General features: G+C 43.8%; 1 protein-coding gene across 1 annotated transcript in view; it reads right to left on the bottom strand.

The window, feature by feature from the left end:
* Window positions 1–19,288, bottom strand: part of CTDSPL (CTD small phosphatase like) — a 69,081-nt gene extending 49,793 nt beyond the window's left edge. The window contains exon 1 of the mRNA XM_083467244.1: window positions 17,872–19,288. Coding sequence (XP_083323370.1) covers window positions 17,872–18,124 — 253 coding nt within the window. The 5' untranslated portion in view covers window positions 18,125–19,288. The remainder of the gene's footprint in view (window positions 1–17,871) is intronic.
* Window positions 19,289–25,477: the final 6,189 nt, after the last annotated feature.

Raw genomic sequence — 25,477 nt, 5'->3', positions numbered from 1 at the left:
AAGGTCTTCTAAAAATATTGCTGTGAAGGTTGTACATTTGTGTTCCACTGTAGGGGCAACTCTGGAGCAGAAATTGAAGCAATCTCAAGGAAGAGGGTATGTTTTCAGCTGATCCATTGCAGGCAGTGAATGGTGAAGGGTACAAGAATTGTGCAGCCAAAACTTCTCACTCTGTTCATTGGAACTGACTGAAGGGTGAATTAATTTTGCGGATGAAACTTGCTTACAATTTCCCGTGGCAGGTTCCTGCTATGATGGTAAACCCCTTCTTGCCTCTTGCAAAGTCAGCTTCCCTTGCCTGTTCAGCAAATAGGGATAAAGAAATGCAAGCCATTCTTAGACTCACAATAAGTAACCTTCCATCCTGAATGGACCAGATGATGGGTAGAAGATCTAGGATGAACTGTCAGGTTGTTGTTGGTGTTTTTAGTCATGAAAGGTGGCACTACCAAGTCAGGGCATGGAATACAGAAGGGCAATGCCGCAAGAGTGTAATTTCAGGGGTCAGGTGTTTTGTGGCATTTCCCCTTAAAACACCAGGAGCCTTTTGAAGCATCTTGAGAAGTCATAAGAAATGTTTTCTAAAAGGATGCTCCCTCAAAAACAAGCTAGTGGAAGGGACTGCAGCATGTAAAAACTAGATGACTGAATAGCAAACCTTTGCCTACCATCTGAACTGAAATCTAGGTTGAAGGACAGCTGCAAGGCTGCAGGATTCTTTGATCTTCTGATCCTGCTTGTTGGCAAGAAAGGGGATATTAAAATACAAAGGTGGGAAAAGATGGTTGTAGCAGAAGTAGAAGCTGCATCTGCTAAGAACAGGAGTCACTGACCTGAATCTGAAATTGAATGCTGTGGAATACCCACCTAAAGGGAACGGAAGATTTTGTACATGACAAAATAATATGAACTATCTGTGTGAAAAAGCAGGCACAAAGGTTTAATAGGAACTCCTAATTATCTTTCTAAAGAACTTAAATCATGTGTTTAATTGCTGCTTTAATGCAGAAAACAAATTCAATTCAGAATAAGGGCTATAATCCTCTCACCACTCTTCCAAAATACACAGAGTTCTCCCATCAACAGTATTTGTTTTATACACTCAATATGAGGATCTCCATACTTCATCAGAGTTTTTTCCCCAACACTGATATGTGAAACGCCTACCCATGTTCTCTTTTCTTTCTTTTAGGAGAGGTAAAAGCAGATTGCTTTGAGAAAATAAGCTGCCTGACATGCTTACTAATTGGGCTTGGTCAAACAGCAGCTTCACAGACATCAAGTGCCCAAAATGTCAGCCTCCTCCCAAGGCAGGAAGTCCACCAAGCAGTAGCTGGCCAATGCCAGAGTAAACTGAACCTTCTATGTTTGTCCAATTACCCTTTTTTCCTTTTGGCTGCCTTTGCTGTTCATACACACTCAAGCTTCCCTTGCACAGGAAGTTGGGCCTCAAATTTAATCCTGCAGATTGAAGCCTTGCTTCATTTAAAGCTACCAGCATATTTTTTAAAAAAAATCAAACAAACCACCACTCTTGCTAACACTAGCACATGCGGGAGGTGGGGGGGGGGGAGATCATCTGTAAACTACCAAGTTAAGTTTTGACTTCAACAGGAAGGTGGGGAAGGCTACAGTTATCACAACTTCCTAATGAAATTATGTGCCTCCAGGAAGAAAAGCGTCAGCAATTCTTTCACATTTGTGCGGCCAAACGTGTGTACTGTGGGTACTCAGTGTGGAGATCAGAAAGAGGCACCAAATCCTACACATTTCCAGTTTTAAAACACAGGTAAGGAGCCACGTGACGAGGAAAAATTCCAAGTTAGAAAGCAGAACCACATAAGCGTCCCTCGTCCATCATGATTTTGCCTACATCTCTCCTGGTAGTCACAGGTGACCAGAAGTTTAAGACTGTAAGAACGTAAAAAGAGTCTGCCAAATCAGGCCAATGGCCCATCTAGCCCAGCACTGACCAGATGTCATGGGAAAACTGCAAGCGGGACCTCGACACAAGAGCATTCTCCCCTCCTGCAGTTTCCAGCAACTGGCATTAAGAAATATTGCTGCCTCTGCTCACGCAAGTGAGTGAATTGAATTCCATGCAGATTGAGTAAGCAGCCCATTAGAAGACTGATGAATCACTCTGTCCCTCCTCCGCCAGCCCGCATGGTTTTTAGCTACTGTGGAAGAAAAGCTCTCCTCTCCAACCAGCATACAAACACAGGGTAGTCCTCTCCTGCCCCCAGGCTTGCATCTTATTAATACAGTAATGCTGCTTTACACCATCCACAGCTGCTTGTTCATCATGACAGAGAGAACTTTGAAATATTTTGTACACCACTAAAAGGGAACTACAGTGGATGCTCAGGTTGCGAACGTGATTCGTGCGGGATGCACATTCGCAACCCGCAACGTTCGCAACCCACGGGTTGCGATTCGGCGCTTCTGCGCATGCACGACCGCCGAAACCCGGAAGTAAACCATTCCGGTACTTCGGCGGTCTGTAACCCAAAAAAACACAACCTGAAGCAGCTGTAACCCGAGGTATGACTGTATGTGGCATGGAAGTGACCGATACTATCAAGACAACCAAAATGTGATGCATCCATAAATCTTACACCATATTAAAAGAACACAAGGATTTTACCAACGGCTTAGGAAGCTTCATTATTTTAGAACTTTTCATATACACATTTAAAGAAAAGTTCTCTTTAATTCATATTCCAAATGGAATGGAGAGAACCAGTGGGACACCGTTATCCCTGGATATAAACTCAATAGGAAGCATAGATAGGAAATGCCAGAGGTCGTGTCACTCTATGTCAAAGACAGGTTGGAGCAGACTCCTCCATTGTGGGTGGTGATACCGGACCCCAAGAGTAATTTAGTGCTGGGGATACGCACTGAGTCCAGAAAGCTAGAAATCCCCAAAGGGGAAGACTTCTCCACCTACCTGAAATTTAGAAATAGCATCACCAGGTGAGAGGGTAGACCAACAAGTTAGGTGGACCAGCATGACTATGCAGGGTCTGACAAGGGTAACAACCCTTTAATAACATCACACTTTTTCCTTCCCCCACAGCTCTACAGCCCAAACACATCTCATCTCTGCTCAGAAGACACTAAGGGAATGAAGTTGTAAAAATGTTTCTCTGCATAGTAGTTAACGTAACATAAAACAAAATTTCAAAGTAACTTACAAAGTTACAGAAAATCTCTCTTCTGCCACCATTTTTTTAACCAGTTAAAATTACAGCAGCTAGCACAACAGCAGCGATAACCAGTACAGTGATACCTCAGGTTACATATGCTTCAGGTTACATATGCTTCAGGTTACAGACTCCGCTAACCCAGAAATAGTGCTTCAGGTTAAGAACTTTGCTTCAGGATGAGAACAGAAATCGTGCTCCAGCGGCGGCGCGGCAGCAGCAGGAGGCCCCATTAGCTAAAGTGGTGCTTCAGGTTAAGAACAGTTTCAGGTTAAGAACAGACCTCCAGAACGAATTAAGTACTTAACCCGAGATACCACTGTATTAAAGTGCAGATATGCCATTTCAAAAGGCACTTACAAAACCTAAGGTACAGTTTCTTTTTGCAACAGCGTATATAAAGCGCAACAGCAATTTTAAATTGCAATTGTGCACAGCATGAACTATATTAATCCTCCAGCAGTTTTACAGTACAGTGGCAATTAAATTGCCCATGTGCAATATGCAACAATCATCCAGCACTTTTGCAGTGCAGCAGCAGTTTTAAGGTGCAATGATACAGCACAGCAGCCACATTAAAGTGCAGGTGTATAACCATATGAACTAGGCTGATGATAATCCAGTAGTTTCCCACCTTAATAAAACGGCAGGCTCTGCCACCCATAATCTGGGAGCATCCTTGACTTTAGTCTACCATCCTTGGGTGACCCCCCCTTCTGCCTCTCACTTAGGGTTCCAAAAATAGCCCTTGTCACTTATCAGGAAGGTTGCTGCCCCACTCCTCATTATTTCCCAAGTGGCAGCATGCCCACCAACTGTCCACCCAGCACAAACTGGACTTTTATCTCCTACTCCAAGCAGCATCCTGAGGGAAGGTTGAGCCAAGTGCCCTGCTGCAGCATGTGGGCAACTGTAATTAGAGAGCTGGTGAGTCAGTATTTCAGTTCAGCTGTCACAAGCTGCTGGATGTTTCTGGCTTAAGGTGGAATACACTTCAGCTAGTGGCGGGGAGGAGGGGAGTGCTCTCACCTGACTCTCTCACAGCAGCTCAGCTACTTTCTCCAGTGCTGCCCCTGGAGAAATCATGCTATGAGTACTGTATTATCCAGCAGAATGTTAGCTTTATTTCACTAAAAGATTTTATTAACATCCTTTATCTAACATAACAGAGAGGTGGGGTTTTATATATATATAATAGCAGATCAATTTGAAATGCATGACCCAGCCCTAAATAAATATAACAACAAAGTGCAATTCTAGCTTTAGGTTTTACTTTCATAGTGCATCTTTTCATTACTTTCATAGTGCATCTTTAAAAGTAGTGCATTTTTAATAACATTCAAAACCAAGCTTTCAATAAATAAGACTAGCATTGTAAAAACTGCAAAAAGTCAAAAAAATGTTTGATATTTGGAGCAGACCAGAGATCTGGAATAGCCGTTAGTGATTCATATTTCTTCACATTAAAGAACCTACTAGTCACTGCAGTCTCTATGGAGTTCCCACCCACTTTGTAAAAGGATCAGACTAAATGTCATAACATTGCTAACTCTAGCGGTTTGCTTATGGTTTACAAAAACCTCATTTTAGATGTTGACTTAACAAAGCACCTACAATATACCGTATTTTTTGCCCCATAAGACGCACTTTTCCCCCTCCAAAAATGAAGGGGAAATGTGCCTGCGTCCTATGGGGCGAATGCAGGTTTTCGCTGAAGCCTGGAGAGCGAGGGGGGTCGGTACGCACCGACCCCTCTCGCTCTCCAGGCTTCAGGAAGCTCTGCGCAACCCTCGGGAGACCGGCTCCGAGGGTTGCGCAGAGCTGCCTGCAGTCCCGGGATCAGCGCAGCTTTGCGCGGCCACCGGGAGCCGGGGGGCGAAGCTCCGCCCCGCTCCTGGTGGCCGCGCAGAGCTGCCTGCAGTCCTGGGACCAGCGCAGCTCTGCGCCGCCATCCGGAGCGGGGCACTAAGTCCCGCCCCGCTCCGGATGGCGGCGCAGAGCTGCCTGCCATCCCGGGATCAGCACAGCTCTGCCCATCGCCAGCCCCACAAGCTCGTCCTATGGGGCGCAAAATACGGTACTTAAACCACCTTGACTGGCCTAAAATGGGAGTCCATTTCCATGATTAAAAGAGTCATTTTATGAACAGATATATATAATGTTAACATCTTAACAACCAAACTAAATGCACAGGGACCAGGTGGTCTCTGCAGGGCTGTAGATGGAAGAGAATGTTGGCAAAAGCATGTCCAGTTGGGTAGCCTAAGTGGGTGAGAAGAATCAGAAGACTCAAAGCTGGACAGAACATTGGAAGAGAGCAGCAAGGCAGTGGCATGGAGAACAGAAGCAAGAAGTGCATTAGTAGGCAAGTAAGGTTTCAGAGCAGGGTAAGAATCGGGGATGGGGGTGACACAGGTGTTCAGAGTACAGAACTATAACTAGCAAACACAGAAAGTGAAACTTAGGAATATGGGCAGCAATGGCTATGTAAGCTCCCTGTATTGCTATGGTCTGTGCACAGTACTATGCAAGCCCTGATGGGTGGGCCCTGCCTGACCTGTGCAGGGCAGAGTAGATGAGGATTTGGCTTGCTGGTCATTTCCAGTCCACCCGCCACTGCTATTCTCATAAAAACAGATAGATGATGTTAAACTAGGGGCAGTCATAGAAAGAAACTTGAAATGTTTAATGGAGGATAGCCCAACTAGGCCTAGGAGAGTCCCAGCAATCCCAGGGTCCTTTTGGCAATGTGTTAACAACTCCTGGGAGATGAAGTCAGCGTATTATTAGATGACATGAATGCATCCTCATTCCTACACCGTAAACAATTTCTTTTATGTTAATACATATTGACATTTTTCTGAGCAGGAAACATTTACACCATGATCCCCACGCTGCTAGGTTCTTCCCACGCACCACTGAACTGGAAGATTGCCATTTTCCTTTAGAACTTAACAGTCACACTACCCAGAAAAAAGAGGGATGGTAAATTTGATAAACTGATGCGCCTCAGAGGAATCACAACTACAGGCATTAAAAGCTAGGGTTTGAATGTAAGACACTCTCCTGCTTAGTCCATATCCTTATGTGAATTTGCCCATCCTTTGAGGTTAGCCATTGCATCACTCTTGCATGTCCCATCATCCCCCAAAGCAAAGCTGGTGACAAACAATGTTAGAAACTGAGATATGAAAGCCGGGAGCTAAATGGCATCTTAAACCTAGGTTATGGGCACAACAACGGAATGTCTAGGAACACTTTTTTATAACAAGAATACAAAGCTGAAAATGGATTGCAGCTAAAATAATATGCTCATTTTTTCATATGGTCTAGTCCTTCATCTGCCCACCACACTAATATTCTTAGGAGGATCTCTTTTCTCATGTCTTCGGAGAGTAGCTTTAAGTGGGGAAGCAGGAAAAGGTCATTCTTTCCTTCTACTCTGCAGTTTTAATCTGAAATTTTAGGCACAGTACTGCACCCAGAGATCAGAAACTGCTTGCACTAATGAAATTCCCTGTTGCAAAATGCACCTAGAACAATGGGAGTTTTGAACACTGGTGACAAGACATGACAGAGGTCTTTCTGTTGTGGTGTTCCATATGGGGAATTCCATGCCCAAAGAGGTTAGGTTTATTTTGCTCCTTAATTTGTATTCCACTTGGACATCCCTTTTTAAACAAGCTTTTGATTAGCGCTAACTTTTCATCTTCTTGCTGCTGTTTTTAGTTTGGTTGAATCATTGCTGCTTTTATATTTGCAAATTGCTTTGAGTAACTCTTAATGCAAAGTGCCTGCATATCCAGAGAAGTCCCTGGGATTTCAGCATATTTGCTTATAACAGTAACGGAAACTAGATAAGTTTCATGCTGTTTTATCTTAGTTTGGGGCATACAAACAAAATGATTCTGGCTTACACTGTCACCTTACGAAAAATTATTTACTAGCCTTATCCCCCAATGTGGATTAGAGTTCTATCTAGAGCTATTCTGAATAGGTAAAAAGATAAAGGGGTACAGGACCCCTGGATGGTTAAGTCCCGTCAAGGGCGACCGTGGGGTGCGGCACTCATCTCGCTTCAGGCCGAAGGAGCCGGTGTTTGCCCACAGACAGCTTTATGGGTCATGTGGCCAGCATGACTAAACTGCTTCTGGTGCAATACACCGTGACAAGTGCCAGAGCACATTGAAATGGCATTTACCATCCTACTGCAGCGGTACCTATTTATCTACTTGCACTGGTATGCTTTCGAACTGCTAGGTTGGCAGAAGCTGGGCCAGAGCAATAGGAGCTCACCCTGTCACACAGCCACAGATTCAAACCGCTGACCTTCCGATTGGCAAGCCCAAGAGGCTCAGTGGTTTAGACCACAGCACCACCCGCGTCCCAGTTATTTTGAATATAGCCACTTCAGTTTAGTTGTTATGACATGAACATGAATGAGTAAATGTGCAAATTGCAATGATATTGCTGCCTCTATTCTTTGGTTACAATATTAATTGTGCTTTTCTGTGCTTTTAAAAACTGTGTCCACACTAGGTTTTAGCACAAGTATTTGCCTTGCTTTGAAGCATCGGTGGCCTACATTTGACCCACTTTGCTTAAGATACAAACACCATCAGCACCCATGTATACAGATGGGGCATATCAGATCAGTGAGAGGATAGAAGATTCTAGGTCCAGAGTCCAAGGTCACTAGTCAAACGATTACAGGCCAGAAAAGATCCTAGAGAGCTGCTGAAAGGGTAGATGACATTGGACTATGTAGATCACAGGCTTGACTCAAAAGAAAGCAGCTTATTTGGATCTAACTGAGAACTGTACCTCTCTTAAGATTCTCCACCTCAATGTCATGCATGGGCAGAAATGCATGTTAAACTTGTAGAGTCACTTTTAATGTCCCTCCCCTCTGCCTACTCACCCCACAGACCTTTTGTGCATGTGTATACTTTGCATGATACCCTTGCAAGTAAGCTAGATTAGTCTCAATGCTCTCTACAACAAGAAACACAAGAGCACACGGAAGTCCGATCACCACCACCACCAAAGCAAGCATCATCACAAGACAAATGATTTATAAGGAACTTAGGAGCAGAACCTCAATGAAAAACTGAGATATTTTTTGAAATATTAAGCAGCATAGAAGTGCTTTAAAATAAACCAGGCATCATATATCCACATTGGAACAATACAGCCTACAACAAAGGCAAACAGAAGTGGGAGAAACTAATACTGCAATACTCAGCTAATACTGAAAACAGTGGGACACACAGGTTATTTTATTTAAATTTAAATACCCTAAGAAAAAAATAGAACATAGCAAGACATCTGTTACAAAGGATGAAACTGGATATGACAGAATTTTAAAATGCAATTGTATGTAAACATGATTATAAACATTTATGATGGGTGAGCGGGGAGTCATTAGTATTGTAGAATAGAATTATGACTGTTGAGTGACAAAGTGTAACTTTGAATCTTGAAATAAAATAAAATATTCAGTAAAGAAAAAAAAAGAATTTAAAGACTCAATGTTCCTTTAAGATGACAATAAAGGTAGTTTCAAACACAAGATATCTAAACTTCAGATAATTTATTTTCCTGCCAAAGTGCTGACGAAGCTAATACACTTTGGGCCAAGTTTCACTTCCTTGCTGCAGTGTCCTTCATTTTTATTACTGCAATACTAATGAACCTTCAACCAGCCAGCTCCTTGCATTTTACCCCCTATCTGAACTGCAAACTTACTGAAGAAAAAAGAAAGTTTAAGTATCCAGTATTAGGAAGAATTCATGCCTGCACTGGTAATGCCATTCCACATTTTTCAGAGAATAGTGTAAAACACCTTTAACCTTGCTACAAGGCATCCTACGTATACACGTTAAATTGATTGCAGTTATTGTAATGGACAGCTCTTGCAACAGCTGCGAATGTTACAGCAATCTTTATGATGCCCTTGTGTAACCCCAAGTCAAATGTTTCTTTCTAGAGGCAATTTGGCTAGCTAAGTGTGGCACACACAGCTAACATCTGCTACCATGAAGACTAAAACATAACAGCATTTATGGGAGATAATCATATACATAAACATCAGTTCAAAGCGTTTTCCAAACAGTTAACCTGTAAACCAACGCTGCATACTAACACCATCATTTTCTGCAGAGGAAGAAGTCAAGAGAAGAGCAATGTTAATGGAGCAATAATGATTCTGTCAATGAAACAACAACAAAAACCTCCCCAAGGATACCAACCAAGAATTGACCAAGAATTAAGAGCAGGAATGAAAGATGCAAAGAAAAGGACACTAGGTCACTTTCTGGTCAGAGCTCCAGAGCAACAACATTTTTTTTAAAAAAAAAGTATGGGGGGGGGGAGGAAAACACAGCAGCGAGCTGGAAGATGTGCACATCTCACAATGTGAAAACATATAAGAAGGCACACTAGACCCTCAAAGCATCTGTAAAAAAAGTGTCTAGGTTTTAAGACACCAAAGTGGCAGACAGGAAAGGGAACCTGACCCCAGAGTGCCATTTCTTTTTCTCCCCCAATGCCTAGCACCCCATAACCTCCATTTAATGGGAAAAAGTGCTTTAGGGAATAGTGTGCAGCAGGCATAGACGTTCAGCAACTCCACCCAAATATTTCTTTTTGTATTATATACTACCTACACTCCCTGCTTTACAAGTGATTGAGGGAGGTCTGCGTTTCAAGATTCAGGCCTGCCACCATCCCAAAATTTGGGCCTCAAGCTCCAGATCTGCAGAAACCAAGACTCTACACTTTTGTAGTTAAGCAACACTGTGGCCTAAGCAAGTTTGTACTACATATAAACCTTCTGCCGTCACTGTGCTTACAAGATAACAGGAAGACAACATGAGAATGGAAAGGTTCTTAAGGCTGCCTGGGTAATTTTAGCATGAGCATAACGTTTCCAAAACCAGCAATCCTCAGGCTGTACTAGAATATCCTAAAATAGCTGAACTGGACAAGTGGTGAAAAATTGTTGCAACTATGTACAGGTTTATTTTTATTGCACAAGGGTGGCAACTATGTATAACCAGTGACTTGCCAAACATAATGAAAACTTCCTTCCATGGGATACACTTAGGCCAGCTATGGGGGAGGGTTAGGATTTCCTTTCCTTTGGATTTAAGTAGCTTTATGCTGCAACCCTACAATCACTTACTTGGGAGTAAGCCCCACTGAATTTAGTGAGGGACTGTATAGGATTCTACTATCAGAAAATGAAATTTTATACATCTGTGGGTGTGGGTGTGTGGGGAGCACTTTTCCACTGGTTATTATTTGAAACTGGTAAAACTCTCATGTAGGAACAAATATGCAACACGCACAAGATTATCTACATGCAGCTTGCAAGTTATAAAAACACAGACAGAAAAGCTGTCAAATGTGATCAATTCGTCTTATTTGAAGAAACCTTTACACTAATCCAAGTTTTCTTCCCTAAATCTGTCAATCACACTCGGCTTAAAAACTCCTAGAAGGATTCCTGGCCATTGGATTAAGAAAGGAACAACTCCCTCAACTACTGATGGGGGAAGAACAGCTCACACACAAAACAGCTCAAACCAAGATGACTCATTTGTATTTTAAAAGCTGCTATTTTTCCAAAGTAGAAAGCGGACAACTAATACAGAACTCAAACTGTACTTGGAAAACAAATAACATCCCCCAGTTTAGGGAAGGAGCAGCAGCTGCTTAGCAATATTTAAGAGTAGGAAGATTCGTCATAATCCACCAGGAAACAAGGGGGTGGGGACACAAGTGAAAGTAAATTGTTCCTTGGCTATAAAATTTTCAAAGACATATATTTAAAAAGTCTATTGTGGGCATTTCATAATTGGTTAACATTACTCTCTTGCCCATCTAATGCATTTTTGAGAGGAAGTTTCGTTGAAGGCAAAAAGAAGTGACTGTAGTTCTGGAAGATGTGATGTGTCTGCAGTTAGCAAACACCACATTTAGACTTATACATTCACAAATTCATTGATACTTTTATGCTTTGAAACTACTAAGTCTCACCCTCTTATACATTTGGTTTTGCTTCTCTGGTATTTTATGGGTACTCCGTGTGTGTGTCTATACACACACACACACGGAGGGGGGGGGCTTTCAAGAGAAAATAAACATATAAATGTTATTATAAAGAATAAATAAATGGGCTGTTAGAATCAAGATCTGATAATCACACACATTTGTCCACTGGTTCGCAGTCATGGACTGCTAAATGCGGATGAAGCTGACCTGAAATGGGGAACACTCATAGCTCAGTAGCAGGACATCTGCCTTGCATGCCAAAGGTGCCTAGATTCAATCTCCATTTAAGGTTTGGGAAGACTTCCTGTCTGAGAGCTTTGAGAGCTGCTCTAAGTCAGTGTGGACATTACTGAATTCAGCGGATCATCAGTCTGATTTGGCATAAAGCAACTTCCTTGTTTCCTGTCATATTTTATTCCACTACATATATATAGACCTGGTCTAAGCAAACAACTCAAGTGTTTTGCAGACTGATATTCACTTGTACACAATTATGTATGCAGGAGATGATCTGCTTCATTGCCAGGAGTGATGTTTCAACTAGGCATTTTATTATATAATAGCAATTTGCTATTATAAGTAACGTTAAAGGTCTAGAACACATCCAGCCACTTTACAAACTGCAATCATATACATCTTTGGTTGGGAACCTCTGGCTCTTGTGCCTAATCAGGCCTGTCTGGCTTCTGGCTTTGGGTCATAAGGCCCATCCATATCCACTTTTCCTGCACCTTACAACATATGACACAATTCTCAAAGTGGCATGCAGAAAATTGACTACTTTGGGATCTGGTCCTCTGGACAAAAGTGGTTCCTCACTATACACATGTACTTGGTAATAAGTCTCATTGAACCAACAAGGCTTACACCTGCAGAGAATTACACTGGTGTGATACTATTTATTAATATTGTGGTAAACTGCATCAGAAGTGGGCAGAAGGTAAACCTGGATCTACTGCTAGATCTCTGAGTGGTTTACAATAGATCAGTAAAGATTTCTGACTCCCAACTATTTCACAATAGCAGGAACAAATTTATTCCCCTCTTCCCAAAATACACTGCTGAAATAACAAAAGCTTGGGATCTGCATGACTAGATTTGTGTGTGGTGCTCATAACAAACTGTTGGACTGAGAATTCTTTAATTCTATGTGTTTATCTTTTGCATGTCAGGCTTTGGTTCTTGGATCTCAGGGATCTAGGGGGGAGAAACACCTCACAAAGTAGAACCTGCAAGCCTGAGCTTGCACACCTAAACTTACAGAGAAGTTTATGACTGTGTGTTTAAAGCCCTACATTAATCATAAGTATCTGAAGCTGAAGGTAGCCTACAACGAAAAGCCCACCCCAAATGGTTTTGTTAACACCTAGAACTCTAGCCAATGATGAAGTACAGCATCACTGTTCTCATAATGTAGATTTCTTTTGTTTTGCATTCAGCATCTTAAAAGCTTTACCCTAATGAGTAACAAACCAAACATCATATAACCTCGACTTCCATTATACAAAGCCTATTATACAAACATTAAAAATGTTGGGGAGGGAGCATTATGTACCAAATTTATTATGTACTTTATTCATTATTGTTATCGCCTAGAGCCATTTTTTAAATATATCATTCAGTTGTAATTTCAAAAGATCTTTAAAAAAGTCAGTGATGCTAATGGGTTTATATAATTTAATACTTATTTGGAAGGCACTGTTACATTCCAACATATGCTTTGAAAAACTCAAATTACCGCTCAGGCCATAGCAATTTCAGCTCACATGCATTTCATTCACTCTTCATTAGCCACCTCCCACCTCTAGGCGCCCTCTCAAAAGTTACTGTAGTAAAGTGTCCCCTTCCTTTCTTGGCTACTGCTGAATTTATATAGCTGGCCTTATAATGCTTAGAGAGCTGATCATCCTTTAGGGTAGGTCACAGCTGACAACATGGTGGCATGAAGAAGCTACAGGAGATGATTTGTTTATAATTTATACTTAAGCTGCTAGGCAGCACTTTTATTTTGCACAGAAGATATAGCCCAATAATGATGTTCACAATAAAGAAAGTTTCTGAAGTCCGGCTAATAAAACTGTGAAGATTAATTGCCAAAGAATTGTAACTTTAAACAGGTGGGTCACGTTTTGAAAGCAGGGTAACATAGAATGAAACAGATAAGGGATACAAACAAACGCGCAAAAAAACAAGCTTTTTGTATCTCCTTAAAAGGATCAAAATTGCAATCTCTTGATGTTTACAAAGTTAAAGGCCTGTAATAGCAAAGAGATGTAATTTGTAGGAAATGGTTTTGATTAATGAAAGCAATGCTTTATTAATGTATTGCTTGACCATTTAAACACACAATATCCACATGAGGCTATGATTTTGTTGTTGCAGGTTCTATCCAACTCTTTCAAAATGGCTTGAGACAGATAACAGTTTAAGGTGACCCATAACAGAAATACGCACACTGTTATGTGGACTGTCTGAGGACTATGGTGTGGTAAGGGAAAGTTAGGAAACTCCTCCTTGAACACCATTGTCCCAATTCTCACTCACAGCAAACCATTTTTTAAAAAAGATTCACGCAGTGCTAAACTACCTATTTAGTTGGTCTCTAGAACATGTAGTTGGTCTCTAGAACAACTTGAAATACTTTTCCAGTATTGGATCAGAAATGTCTCCAGGTTCACCTGACTTTCTAACACATGCTCACATATACATTACATGGCCCTTACAGTTACATTGATTACAACTTTGAAAATGAGAAATTTGATCAACACTGTATCCATTCATTGTATTATTACAAATGGAAATTTTGTTATGCAACACAGTTTTGTTAAAAAAAAACACCACACACACCCTCCATTGGAAATATAAACATTCATATTGTAATATAAAAACTATGTATTTTTATACATGCATGCGTAGTTGATTTTCTGTTACTTTAGCATCAAGTTTTCAGAGCACACTTAGAAACTAACACAAACTGTATGTAAACCATTGTTTTCTTAAGTCATTTTATGAGTCTGATCCTAACAAATTCTGATATAAATTAAAGAGCTTTAGCCCAAATAGTGTACATCAATATGGGTCAACTTCTTTATCAGGCTGGGAAGAATTCACTTATTCCATTGATGCAACAAGAGTGACCATTATTGACCAGTAACTGTGTCATTCTTTAAAACCAGCCCATATCCATTTTGTGTGACATGATGACACCACATCATGAGAAGGTCTACGCCAGCTATTGGTCTGAAGCAGGCTTGCTTACCAACTGCTATCTATATGGAGCACAAGCGGTGTTATTTGCCTCCATACTATAGTGTCTAGAGAAGGCATAGGCAAAATCGGCCCTCCAGATGTTTTGGGACTACAACTACCATGATCCCTAGCTAACAGGACCAGTGGTCAGGGATGATGGGAATTGTAGTCCCAAAACATCTGGAGGGCCGAGTTTGCCTATGCCTGGTCTAGAGTATTGAGTTTGAATGTGGGAAATTAAAGTTCAAATCCCTGTTCAACTATGAAGTTCACCGGGTGAACTTGGGCAAGCCACCTTCTATCACCCTAAGCTACTTTAGATCTGTAGCAAAGCTAAAATGCTGAACGAATTTTTTCAAGAGGAAGAAAGCATACAAAAACTTATAAAGCAGCTCCAGAGACAGCTTATGCTGTAAATTGTCTAGCTGCCCATCCGCAAAGTCAATATTGTATGTGGATAAATAGTCCATGAATGTTGACTTGGCCTACTATGAAGATACCATTTGCTGTAATTAACAAGTGCTTTGGTAGGCAGGGTTTTCTCCTATTTGTGCTGTGATTTTGAGAAGGTAAGAGCAACAAAATCTTTTCTTACCTACTCCAAACCTCAGCAAAAATGAGAATTCTGGATGGCAACCTGTGAGCTTCTGGCTTTTTGTTCACCAAAAAGACCAGAACAATTACAACTGGCAGGCAGATGTGTCAACACCTGCACATTACTAAAGCTTCACTAATAGCAGGGGTCCACCGTTCCACTCCCCGCGCTCACCATGGCGAGTGTTTCATCACCCTCTGGCAATGGTGATGAGGAGACAAAGCAAACAAATAAGAATCATAAACAGCTGTAGAAACAGGCCCAACATGAAAAAAGACAGCTGCACAAGCAGTTATTTCCCGCCGCCTTTGCTGCATTTAAAGAAACCACCCTCTTATCTAAAAATCTACCGGGCGGGAGGGGGGGACGGACGGACGGACACCCACAAAATTATATACACTAATCCCCCAAGTATGAAATTTAAAATCCTCTGTTGTGTAATTCTGCAATTTCTTTTTACAGCTCACTAGCATCAAGTTAGAGGAAGTTGTGGCTGGGCATTTTGGTGGTGGGCCACTTAGGCACTTGGAGCAGTTCCATCACCTGCTGCCAAAACAAGTCCCAACTTTCACTAGAACTCCAGAGGGGAACATATGTGCGCTGCTTGCCAACCAACCAAACCTTCATCTCCCTGGCTCCAGCTTCCAAAACCCAACACACCAATGCTGGAATAAACCCCACTGAGCACAGTGAAAGTTTATTTTGAATAAACATGCATGAGATTGCATTGAAGAAGAGGGACACAATCCTGACTCTGTTAGCAAGGCAATTCAACTTTGTGGATCCTAACGGGTAGTCTCCAGGTGCATAATTTGTTAAATCTGATCGGGGGCCCCATCTAGTCCTGCCTTTCTAACTGTAGCCAGTCAGCTACTTCCAGGAAGCTTATAAGCAGAGCATACAGGAGACAGTCCTCTCTTGATTGTCTCCAATATCCAGAGTCTGATGGAGAAGGTCTCTTGCTTCACTCCTTGCGTTTAATAGGTTTTTCAATTAAATCATCTGTTTCTGACAAGTGTTGGTTTATGCAACTGCTTCAGCATGACACCAGTAGTGAGAAGTACTAGGAAATTTCCTTGAGCCAGTGCAGTTGTAATGCTCTTGTATCTTAGTGGGTTTTTTTTTTAAAAAAAAAAGCAGGCCACTAGATCAAATGTTCTTTCCCCACCAGTCCCTCTACTCACATGAGCATGTTTCATACTCTAGTTTTAATCAGTTAACACTAATAATGGTTTGCTAGCAAAGTTCCAACCCCAGCTAAAACGGTGGCTAGTATTAATCGTGCCTGTTAGCAACCATTAACCCTGGTTAAGATCTGGCAGGGAAGGGAATCAAGCATGCAGTCCCACAGCCTGTTCCCTCTTAACCACGGTTCACATTGAACAGAGCACCTTAGTACAGAGGTTGCTAGTAAGTTCTCACATTTCTTCCTAATTTTCCACTGCCACCACTATATTTATCTGCTAGACATGGGTTTATATTCCAAAAACAACGCAAACATTACTGGTCTCTTTAGTAACAGGACTCCCTATTACAAGAGCATGTACAAGGAGCATGATGAACAAGACGAACGGTTTGGAAACCTGAAAAATCTGAAAGCTTCCTCGCTATAGAAGGAAAAGGATTATCCAACATGGATGAATGCTTTAACAGCATTAAATTGGTTTCAAAATAAAGGCTTTCTTTTTTATTTGATGGTGATGATGAGTATGAATGGCATGAGGGAAATCACAGAATTAAAACAAGTAAACCAAAATCAAAAGAATATCAAACCCCTACTCCACAGCAGGATACTCTAGCCATCATGACAAAGATTATTACCTATTAGCCACACCAAACAAGCAGAGAACTGGAGCAGTCACAGTACACTACAGTAAAAGAGATAGCTACAACAACTTGAAAAATAAATCTGCAGCCATGAGGAAGATTATAATCTTTATTATTTTTCAGGTGACTACATTTGTACCACCAGGTTTATTTCATGTCCTTTTTTTTTAAGGACTGCCCATTGCATTTCATGCCACCACACATTGAGAGCACAGTCAATGACTTCTTTCATGCTTCACTGGTCTAAAACGCCCCTTAAATTCTGAAGTTTTGACCATCCACCTTGATCTTGGTTCAAGCCTTGCTTTTGCTGAAGGAAAAATGAAAACAGTTTGACCTGGTTTTTGAACTGGAGGGCAACGTTCAAAGCATGTTATGGGTAGGATCTTTACATCCAAACTGGTACACCTTATTGCTTTCCCTGACCATTTTTAGCTGTTTCAGCGCAAAACACCTTAAACAAAAAGTCTCCAAATCAATCATTTTAATCCAGAGTTTGAAGAATGTTTACACCAGCCTCTTCCAAAAAACACAAATTCCTCAGTGCCCAAATGCCAAGATTTCAAAACCATCCTACTAAGTTCAATAAAGGTCTGCCTCCCTAGAGCTTGGACTTGGCCCAAACTCTAGCTGGCAGAGGAACAACAAGGTTACACGAGTTGCACTCAACACCAATTGGAGTAGAGACAAAACACAGAAAGGCACAAAAATGCATTCCACTTCAATAGATATAGTGATGTCTTAATTTACTGCTGGACTGAAGCAAAACAGTTAAGTGAAGAGGTTCAAGGTGCTACACCAGAGCAGCAACCTGAGTCTGCACTGGCACAATGCTGAAAGGAATATTACAGGAAATATTAAAAAAAACAGCTTGCCCATTTTGTATGCAACCATTAGGACAGTATTGTGTACCCACAGAGAACAGTTTCTCACCTTTATCCTGAGAGCAAGACAGGATTTCTTCCTCTTTGGGGTTAGTCACCTGGGTGATAATGGACGGGTTGTCCATGGAAACAGAGTGCGTTTTCACCTGGCTATTTCCCTCCCAGAGGCAGGTTCGGTGTGCGTTTATGGGTTCCTTTTTATTCGTTTTCCTTTTAGGAAATCTAGAGGCAGACTTATGTGTGAAAAAAGAACTCCTCCAGGAACGAAGCCAAAAAAAAATGTTATAGAAGGCAGCACGCATACAGGTCTCTTCTGTAGTGCCTTGTCCTCTTTCCTTCTTCAAAGAATGGAGGGAGTTAAAAAAAGATGGGGGGGAGGGAACCCCAAATCCAAAGACTACCCTACCTAAAGCAAAACCCTGTACGACTCTGAGTTAAAAGAAAAAACCCAGTGTCACTCCAAATCCCTACTCCAGGCACAAAAATACCCGCCTGAACAGCAACCTCAGGACAGCAGTAGAGAAAATACAGATACGGGGTCTTGGCGGCAGCTCACCTTTGCACCCCCAATTTGTCCTGTGCCTCCTAAATGGCTGCCCTGAGCTGATTCCTAAAAAAACAACACCCCACTCGCACTCACCCCAATGCCAAGGCTTTGTATTACCCCTCCCCCCAAAAACCCAATTCAAAACACCCTACATGTAACCCCCCCAAACCGTGCCTCTGATCTATCATTTCCCCCCAAAATCCCCTTGCCCCAAAAAAGAGGGTTCAGACCCCCCTCCTCATCTGGAGACAGCACCTTCCTCCTCCCCCCCTATTTAGATCCCTAAACTTACCTACCTCCCCCCCTCCCGCCAGAAGAAAAAAAAATGCCCCTTTCCAGGAGGAGGAGCTAGAGGTGCTCCCCACCCCGAAAGAACCCTCCCCCCTCCCCTCCCGTGCCCCCTCCCCTAATCAAGCCCCCACCCGCCCTGTCCTCCCCCCTTCCCCCCTCCCCTCGGGGATTATCTCATCCCTCCTTCGCCTCCTTCCCCGGTGCAGCTCTGAGGGGGGGGGGAGTCCGAGGGAGGAGGGAGGAGGAGGAAAATGGGGGGGAGAAGAAGAAGAAGAAAACGGGGGAGGGAGAAGGGGAGGCAGCGCCTGCGGAGGAGGCCGGTCTCCGCGCTGCGCCACAGCAGCAGCAGCAGCAACAGCAGCAGCCGCCTTCCCGCTCGCCTTCCCTCCTCGCTCGCCTGTCAGCGCCAGTCCCAGGCGCCGCCTCCTCCGCCGCCTTCCCTCCCCTCAGCGCCCCACAGGCTTCGCCCGCCCCCGCTGCCTTCCCCTCAGGCCCGCCGCGCGCGGGACAGCAGCCGCCTCAGCCTCCTCCCGTCCTCCTTGTGGCGGCGGCAGCGGCGGCGGCGTCTTCCCCTCAGGCAACAACATGGAGGCGGGAAGGAGAGCGGGCGCCTCGCGCCGGGCGGGAGGGGGGGGGCGGTTTGAACTGCGCGCGCCCGCCCGACCCGTTTCTCCCTCCCTGCCTGCCTGAGCGGTAAACAACGGGGCGTGGCCGAGCGCTGGCTGTCCGTCAAGGCGGGGGAAGAGGCTGGCCCGTCCAACCGGGGTGGGCGTTAGGGGCGGGGCTTGCGCTGATTGCGTCCGAGGGGTTGGGTGAACGGGGGGAGGGTGTCGGTCCTCCAAATAAGGAGCGGAGGCGGGGCTTGTTTCTGATTGCGTTCTTGGGCCGAGGGGCGTGTTCGATCCCCGAAAGGGGCGGAGGAAATGAGTGGCGTGGGCGGGACTTGCTTCTGATTGCGTTCTTGGGCCGAGGGGCGCGTTCGATCCCCGAAATGGGCGGGGAAAACGAGTGGCTTGGGCGGGGCTTGCGCGGATATTGGGGACACGCTGGCTACTGCAAAGCGGGTTGTCTCGGTCAAGGGGGGGTGGAGCGTGTCTTGTCTGGGGCGGGGGGGGTGATGCGCCGCTTAGGTTGGCAGCATACACACCCCAAGAATCCTGGGGGACTTAAGGGCGCTGGGAATTATAGCTCTGGAGGGGCGAACTACAGTTCCCACTACAACACAGAAATCCTGGGGTATTCAGAAATTCAGGGTATTAGGAATTGTAGCTCTGGGGAGGTGCGAACTACAGTTCCCAGGAATCTTTGGGGCGGGGGGGGAGGTTTGCTTTAAATTTATGATGTGTGCACAGCAAGTGGGTTTGCTCTCACCACTGGCTAGTCCCTTCATCGCCCACTACCAAGCAATGCCTGATTTAAGACTGTGCTTCTGAGCATGCACAGAATGTATTTTTTTAAAAAAAAACCATTCTTCCCAGACTGTGTAGCATTAGTAGATTAACTGATCAGATTCCAATTAGTCCAACAATTCGTTTAAATAATTTTAGTTGATTAACTAATGTAGATTTTTCAGTTTCGTTGTTCTGTGTGGGACAATGACAATAAAGATTATCGTATCGTATTGTAATCTGTATATTTAATTTGCATATTGGTAAAAAAACAACAACACCAAACAATATTTTGTAGTAGGTATCCCTTTCAGAAGAAAGATTCCTACTGTGAGACTAGGGAGAATATCTCTTCTAAAATGGAGCTTATTTTCTGCAGTTTTCATGAACAAGTTTAAAATACTGTGCATATGTTACCCAACTAATCAGGTGGCACACCATTTTATTGGATTAAAGGTAAAGAGACCCCTGACCATTAGGTCCAGTCGTGACTGACTCTGCGGTTGCGGTGCTCATCTCGCTTTATTGGCAAAGGGAGTCGGCGTACCGCTTCAGGGTCATGTGGCCAGCATGACTAAGCCGCTTCTGGCGAACCAGAGCAGCGCACGGAAACGCCGTTTACCTTCCCGCTTTCGAACTGCTAGGTTGGCAGGAGCAGGGACCGAACAACTGGAGCTCACCCCGTCGCGGGGATTCGAACCGCCGACCTTCTGATCAGCAAGTCTTAGGCTCTGTGGTTTAACCACAGCGCCACCCACATCCCTTTTTATTGGATTAGAAGCTTTTAAATCAGTTAATCTAGCCAATTGCAGCCCTAATTTAAATATATTTTGCATACCAGGTAAAAGCTCAGTATAAAAGATACTGAAGGTATATAGTAGTATATGCTGTTTTTCATTTTCTTTTGGCTTCTAGAATTTTTCAGAGAATGAAAAAAGTTCTGCTCTCATCAGGAAGAGAGGACTTTCAAAGCAGGTGTGTTGAAACTGGCCTTCCAGGTGTTGTTAGACTGCAACTCCCATAATCCCTGGCCATTGATCATGTTTCCTGGGGGTGATGGGAGTTGTAGTTCAGCAACATCTGCAAGGTCTGCCCCCCCAGTTTTAAAAAGAATATCAGCATTCAGCAGGCACAGTTGCTTTGAGTTGTAGGACAGACCTGATGGGGTGGGGGGAAGGAATAATTAAAATTCCTGACATGACTTCAAAATATGTGACGTTTTCGTATTTTAAAAAATGCGTTCTTTCGACATTATGTTGAAATGAAGACACCTGCAATACTGCCTGAGGGAAGAGGCTGCTTTATTATTTCCCAGGCCCTTTTCTCTGTCCAGGTGTGTCTGTTGGCAGTCATCAACCGAGTGAAACTCTCTCTGTGTGTCTCAATAATACTTCAAAACATTTCTTTTTCTCTTCCATATGCTTTGAGTAAACCTCTGTGCAAGGATTCTTTGTTATTCTCTGTGGTTTTTCTTTTTAACGTTGACAGAGGGGATGATCCTGCTGGTTCCCAATTAATTATTGACAGTTAATTCGGTTTAGTTAGGAGAATTTCTAAAACGAAGTCTAGGACTGGAGCATGTGCAGTAGCACACACCATCCAGTTTGTGCCCTGGGAAAACACTGTGCAAAACTAATCTTGATATAACCACACGTACAATTACATCCTAAGGGCGCAGCTGCAAATGTTTTCTTTTGGGGTGGATCCTCAGTTGCACTTTAGCAAACCGAGCCCTCCCCACCTCAAGCAAATTCCTCAGGAATATTCTGAATATCCACATGGTACTTTTGGGGAATCCCAGGCTATGCATTCCACTCCAGAGATGGAAAGATATCTTTTGATCTGCAAATTGTTCTCTAACTACTTCTTCTTCTTTGGCGATTCTTTGTCGCCAACTAAGATTGTCTTCCATAAACACGGTTTTAACAATGAGTCCGTAGGTGACTGTGGAGGCCCCTTCTGGATCCACACGTCCTTCCACAATGGGGACATTGGTTTCCTGGCGGGTGTTGATCATGGTGTGGATTTGCCAGGCATCCCTTCCTCTTAGCACGTTCCTCCCTTGCGTCCTGAGTTCGAGTGTCTTCAAAGCCCATGACACCTTTGGTAAAGGCTGTTTTCCAACTGGAGCACTCGCAGGCCAGTGTTTCCCAGTTGTCGGTGTTTATACTATGTTTTTTAGATTTGCCTTGAGACAGCCTTTAAACATTTTGTCGAGTGTTCTCTAACAGCTCTGAACTAGTGTCCCATCTTCCACAAGCTTTGCAGATCAAGAATGGTGGAAAGGCTGGTGTCATCCACAGACATCTGAAGGCAGCCCTGTTTAGGGAAGCTTTTAATGTTTGATGTATTACAGTATTTTAATATTTTTTTGGAAGCTGCCCAGAGTGGCTGGGGAAGCCCAGCCAGATGGGTGGGGTATAAATAATAAATTATTATTATTATTATTAGATTTGCTTCACCTAAGCTTGGGATGCTCTGTAATTGTCGCTCCCAGGCCTCAGCTGGCCTTAGTGGTGCCTTCTGTCAGCTTCAGCTGGTGGCCCAACTATGCCCCTATCTGGACAGGGATAGCTTAACTCCTGTGACCTACACTCTGGTAACCTATAGGGTGGATCACTGCAATGAATCAGACATAGGGCTGCCTCTGAAGACGGTTCAGAAACTTCATCTAGTCTTGAGATTCCTGCCTTTCAGGGGAGTTGGTCTAGATGACCCTCGGGGTCCCTTCCAACTCTATCATTCTATGATTCTAAACAGGGCTGGTGAGGGGGCATGGCCTGCCGAGAGTGGGTGTCGCTCAAGAGGAGGATGTTGGTTGGAGAGAGAGAGAGAGAGCCCTGGGGGCTAAATTCAAGCTCCAGGCCTGAAGATATCCATCCCTCTTTTACACATACATGCACTCCAGACAAGCAAGAGGTATTATTTGTTAAGTCAGACGACACAGCGATTCCTCAGACAGCTCTTGTTTATTCACAGACCAGACCAGAACTGAACTGAAGGGTTCAGCCAACCTGCTTATATAGAGCTCAACTACAAAGCAACAGTAACAACTTTCTGTAACTATCCAATCACTGAATGTCACTTTCAATTCCTTATTTGCATATGCGGACCTGAGTGGAAACTATCTACAGTATCCCCCTGCTGGCCCAGGGTGAGAACTTCAGTACATAACATTATTGTAGATCTGGGACACATACCACCCAGGGGAAAACACCTGAAGAATGTGAGTAGCAGGACCAGAGAGAATATGGCGTCCTGTTTTCCCTCCTTTCCCTTCATGCTTGGAACTCCTTCCTAGAGACCATAAAAACACACACTTTGCTCGCAAAGACCTTGTTCACGACCAATTCTTCCTAGCTTCATGAACTATGTACCCCAAAATGTTGTATCCCCTGATATTATGCATGAATTCCTAGTCATTTTTTGGAGGGGGGCTACAAAATACAGGTATACTTTAGATGTTGCTCCAGTGTATGAGGTTCCCAAGTTCCATATCTGTCAACTCCCCCCCCCCTTAAGGGAAATTCCCTTATTCTGAATAGGATTTCTTGCAAGAAAAGGGAAAAGTTGACAGCTATGTTCCCAACACATGCATGCACTAGGTCTAGATATTGAAGAACGATAGGTCTGGCTCACACGAGGCCTAGAAGGAGCTCCCTCTCGGTCAGAAGCCTCTATCTGCTTGTAGTAGCTTTTGGTTCTAACAGCTGCTACAGTCAACCGGAGTCCCATTTGCAGCGACATCCAATTTGGCAGTCCCTGGCACTGCAAGAAAAATCCACGCACTGCCAATTTCCACACTACTTTTGTACGTGCAGGCTAGAGCGCATTCCTCCCCCGTCATGTCGGTGCAGCTTGCAGGAATGCCACTGTTTTCCTTTCCCCCAAAAGTTTTGAAAATACATCTGGAGACAAAAAAAGAGTTATTTGTCGCTTCTCAGAAGAGCTGCCCTTTCTGAGCAACTCTGTGTGGTACCTGTTGCGACAAGATTTGTTTTCGATTTTTTATTTAATTTTACAGCTTGAGTATCCAGACACCTCCCTAGCCTGCCTTAACAGCCGAGAAGAGCTGGCTTTCAGCGATGTGCTGTGACTTGCTTCCCAGTGCCATGGGGCATGTTTGTACCCGCGACGTAGCCCCAATTTCTCTTTTCAGTGGGAAAACAGCAAGTCATAAGGGAGAGGCAGTCGCAGACGAATGAATGAATGGAGGAGGTGGCCCCTCACGCCCGCTGGGGAAATAGTAAGGCTGTCTGAAAGGGTTGCCTTCCTTTACTGCGCAGCTGCCAGCCAATTTTGCAACCACCCCTTCCAGCAGTGGCGAAAACTTGAGCATGTTGACGCTTTGCCTACTTGTGCAATGGAGGCTTTTAAACGTTGAGGGGGGCATTTGTAGCGGGGGAAAGGCAGCAAGCTATAAAAGGTAAAAAGGTAAAGGACCCCTGGACGTTTAAGTCCAGTCAAAGGCAACTACAGTGGTTCCTTGGTTCTTAAACGCCTTGGTACTCAAACACTGCAAACCTGAAATTAAGTGTTCTGGTTTGCAAACTTCTTTTGGAAGCCAAGCGTCCTCCGTTTTGAGTGTCACGCTTCCGATTTGAGTGCCACACTTCCATTTTAAGTGTTATGCTGAGGTCGGTCTGTCTATTTTACGTTTTTGTTTTGGTGGCTCTTTTTGTTTTGTTTTTGTGATTGTGTGGAATCCAGTTCAGCTACTGATTGATTGATTGTGTAGCTGCAGTACATTGTTTATTGCTTTCATTTTAGGGATCAATGGTCTCGCGAATGGGTGAGCTCCCGTTGCTCGGTCCCTGCTTCTGCCAACCTCGCAGTTCAAAAGCACGTCAAAGTGCAAGTAGATAAATAGGTACCACTCCGGCAGGAAAGTAAACGGCTTTTCCATGTGCTGCTCTGGTTCACCAGAAGCGGCTTAGTCATGCTGGCCACATGACCCGGAAGCTGTACGCCGGCTCCCTCGGCCAGTAAAGCAAGATGAGCGCCGCAACCCCAGAGTCGGTCACGACTGGGCCTAATGGTCAGGGGTCCCTTCATCTTTACTTTTTATGCGTGCCCCCAGAAAAAAGCACTGGTTTCCTTCATTTGTTTCCTGCTCTTCCCTCTGTTTTTTAATCCGCACAACAACTCTGAAAGGTAGTGACAGGCCCAAGGCCACCCAACGAGTCTGATGGCTGAACCGTGATTCGAACCTGGGGCTCCCCAGAGGCCACACAGCCAATTTAACTGCTAAGGAAGTATTTGAGTCCCCAGTTTGCTTTGCACTGCAGTCCAAATCCAACAATTACCCCCAGACTTGTTCTCTAGGATGTACTGCAAGAGGAAAGGACTCCTCTCTCTGTGAACCTCTCCCAAGAACCACCCAAACGGGCTCAGAGTCGGTAGCTTTTGGCAATTTAATGCATAAACTA

Source organism: Podarcis liolepis (assembly GCF_965112155.1).
Source record: "Podarcis liolepis genome assembly, chromosome: 12".
In the NCBI taxonomy this organism is placed as follows: domain Eukaryota; kingdom Metazoa; phylum Chordata; class Lepidosauria; order Squamata; family Lacertidae; genus Podarcis; species Podarcis liolepis.
The sequence above is the reverse complement of the archived record's forward strand: the minus strand, read 5'-3'. Positions and strand labels throughout refer to the sequence as shown.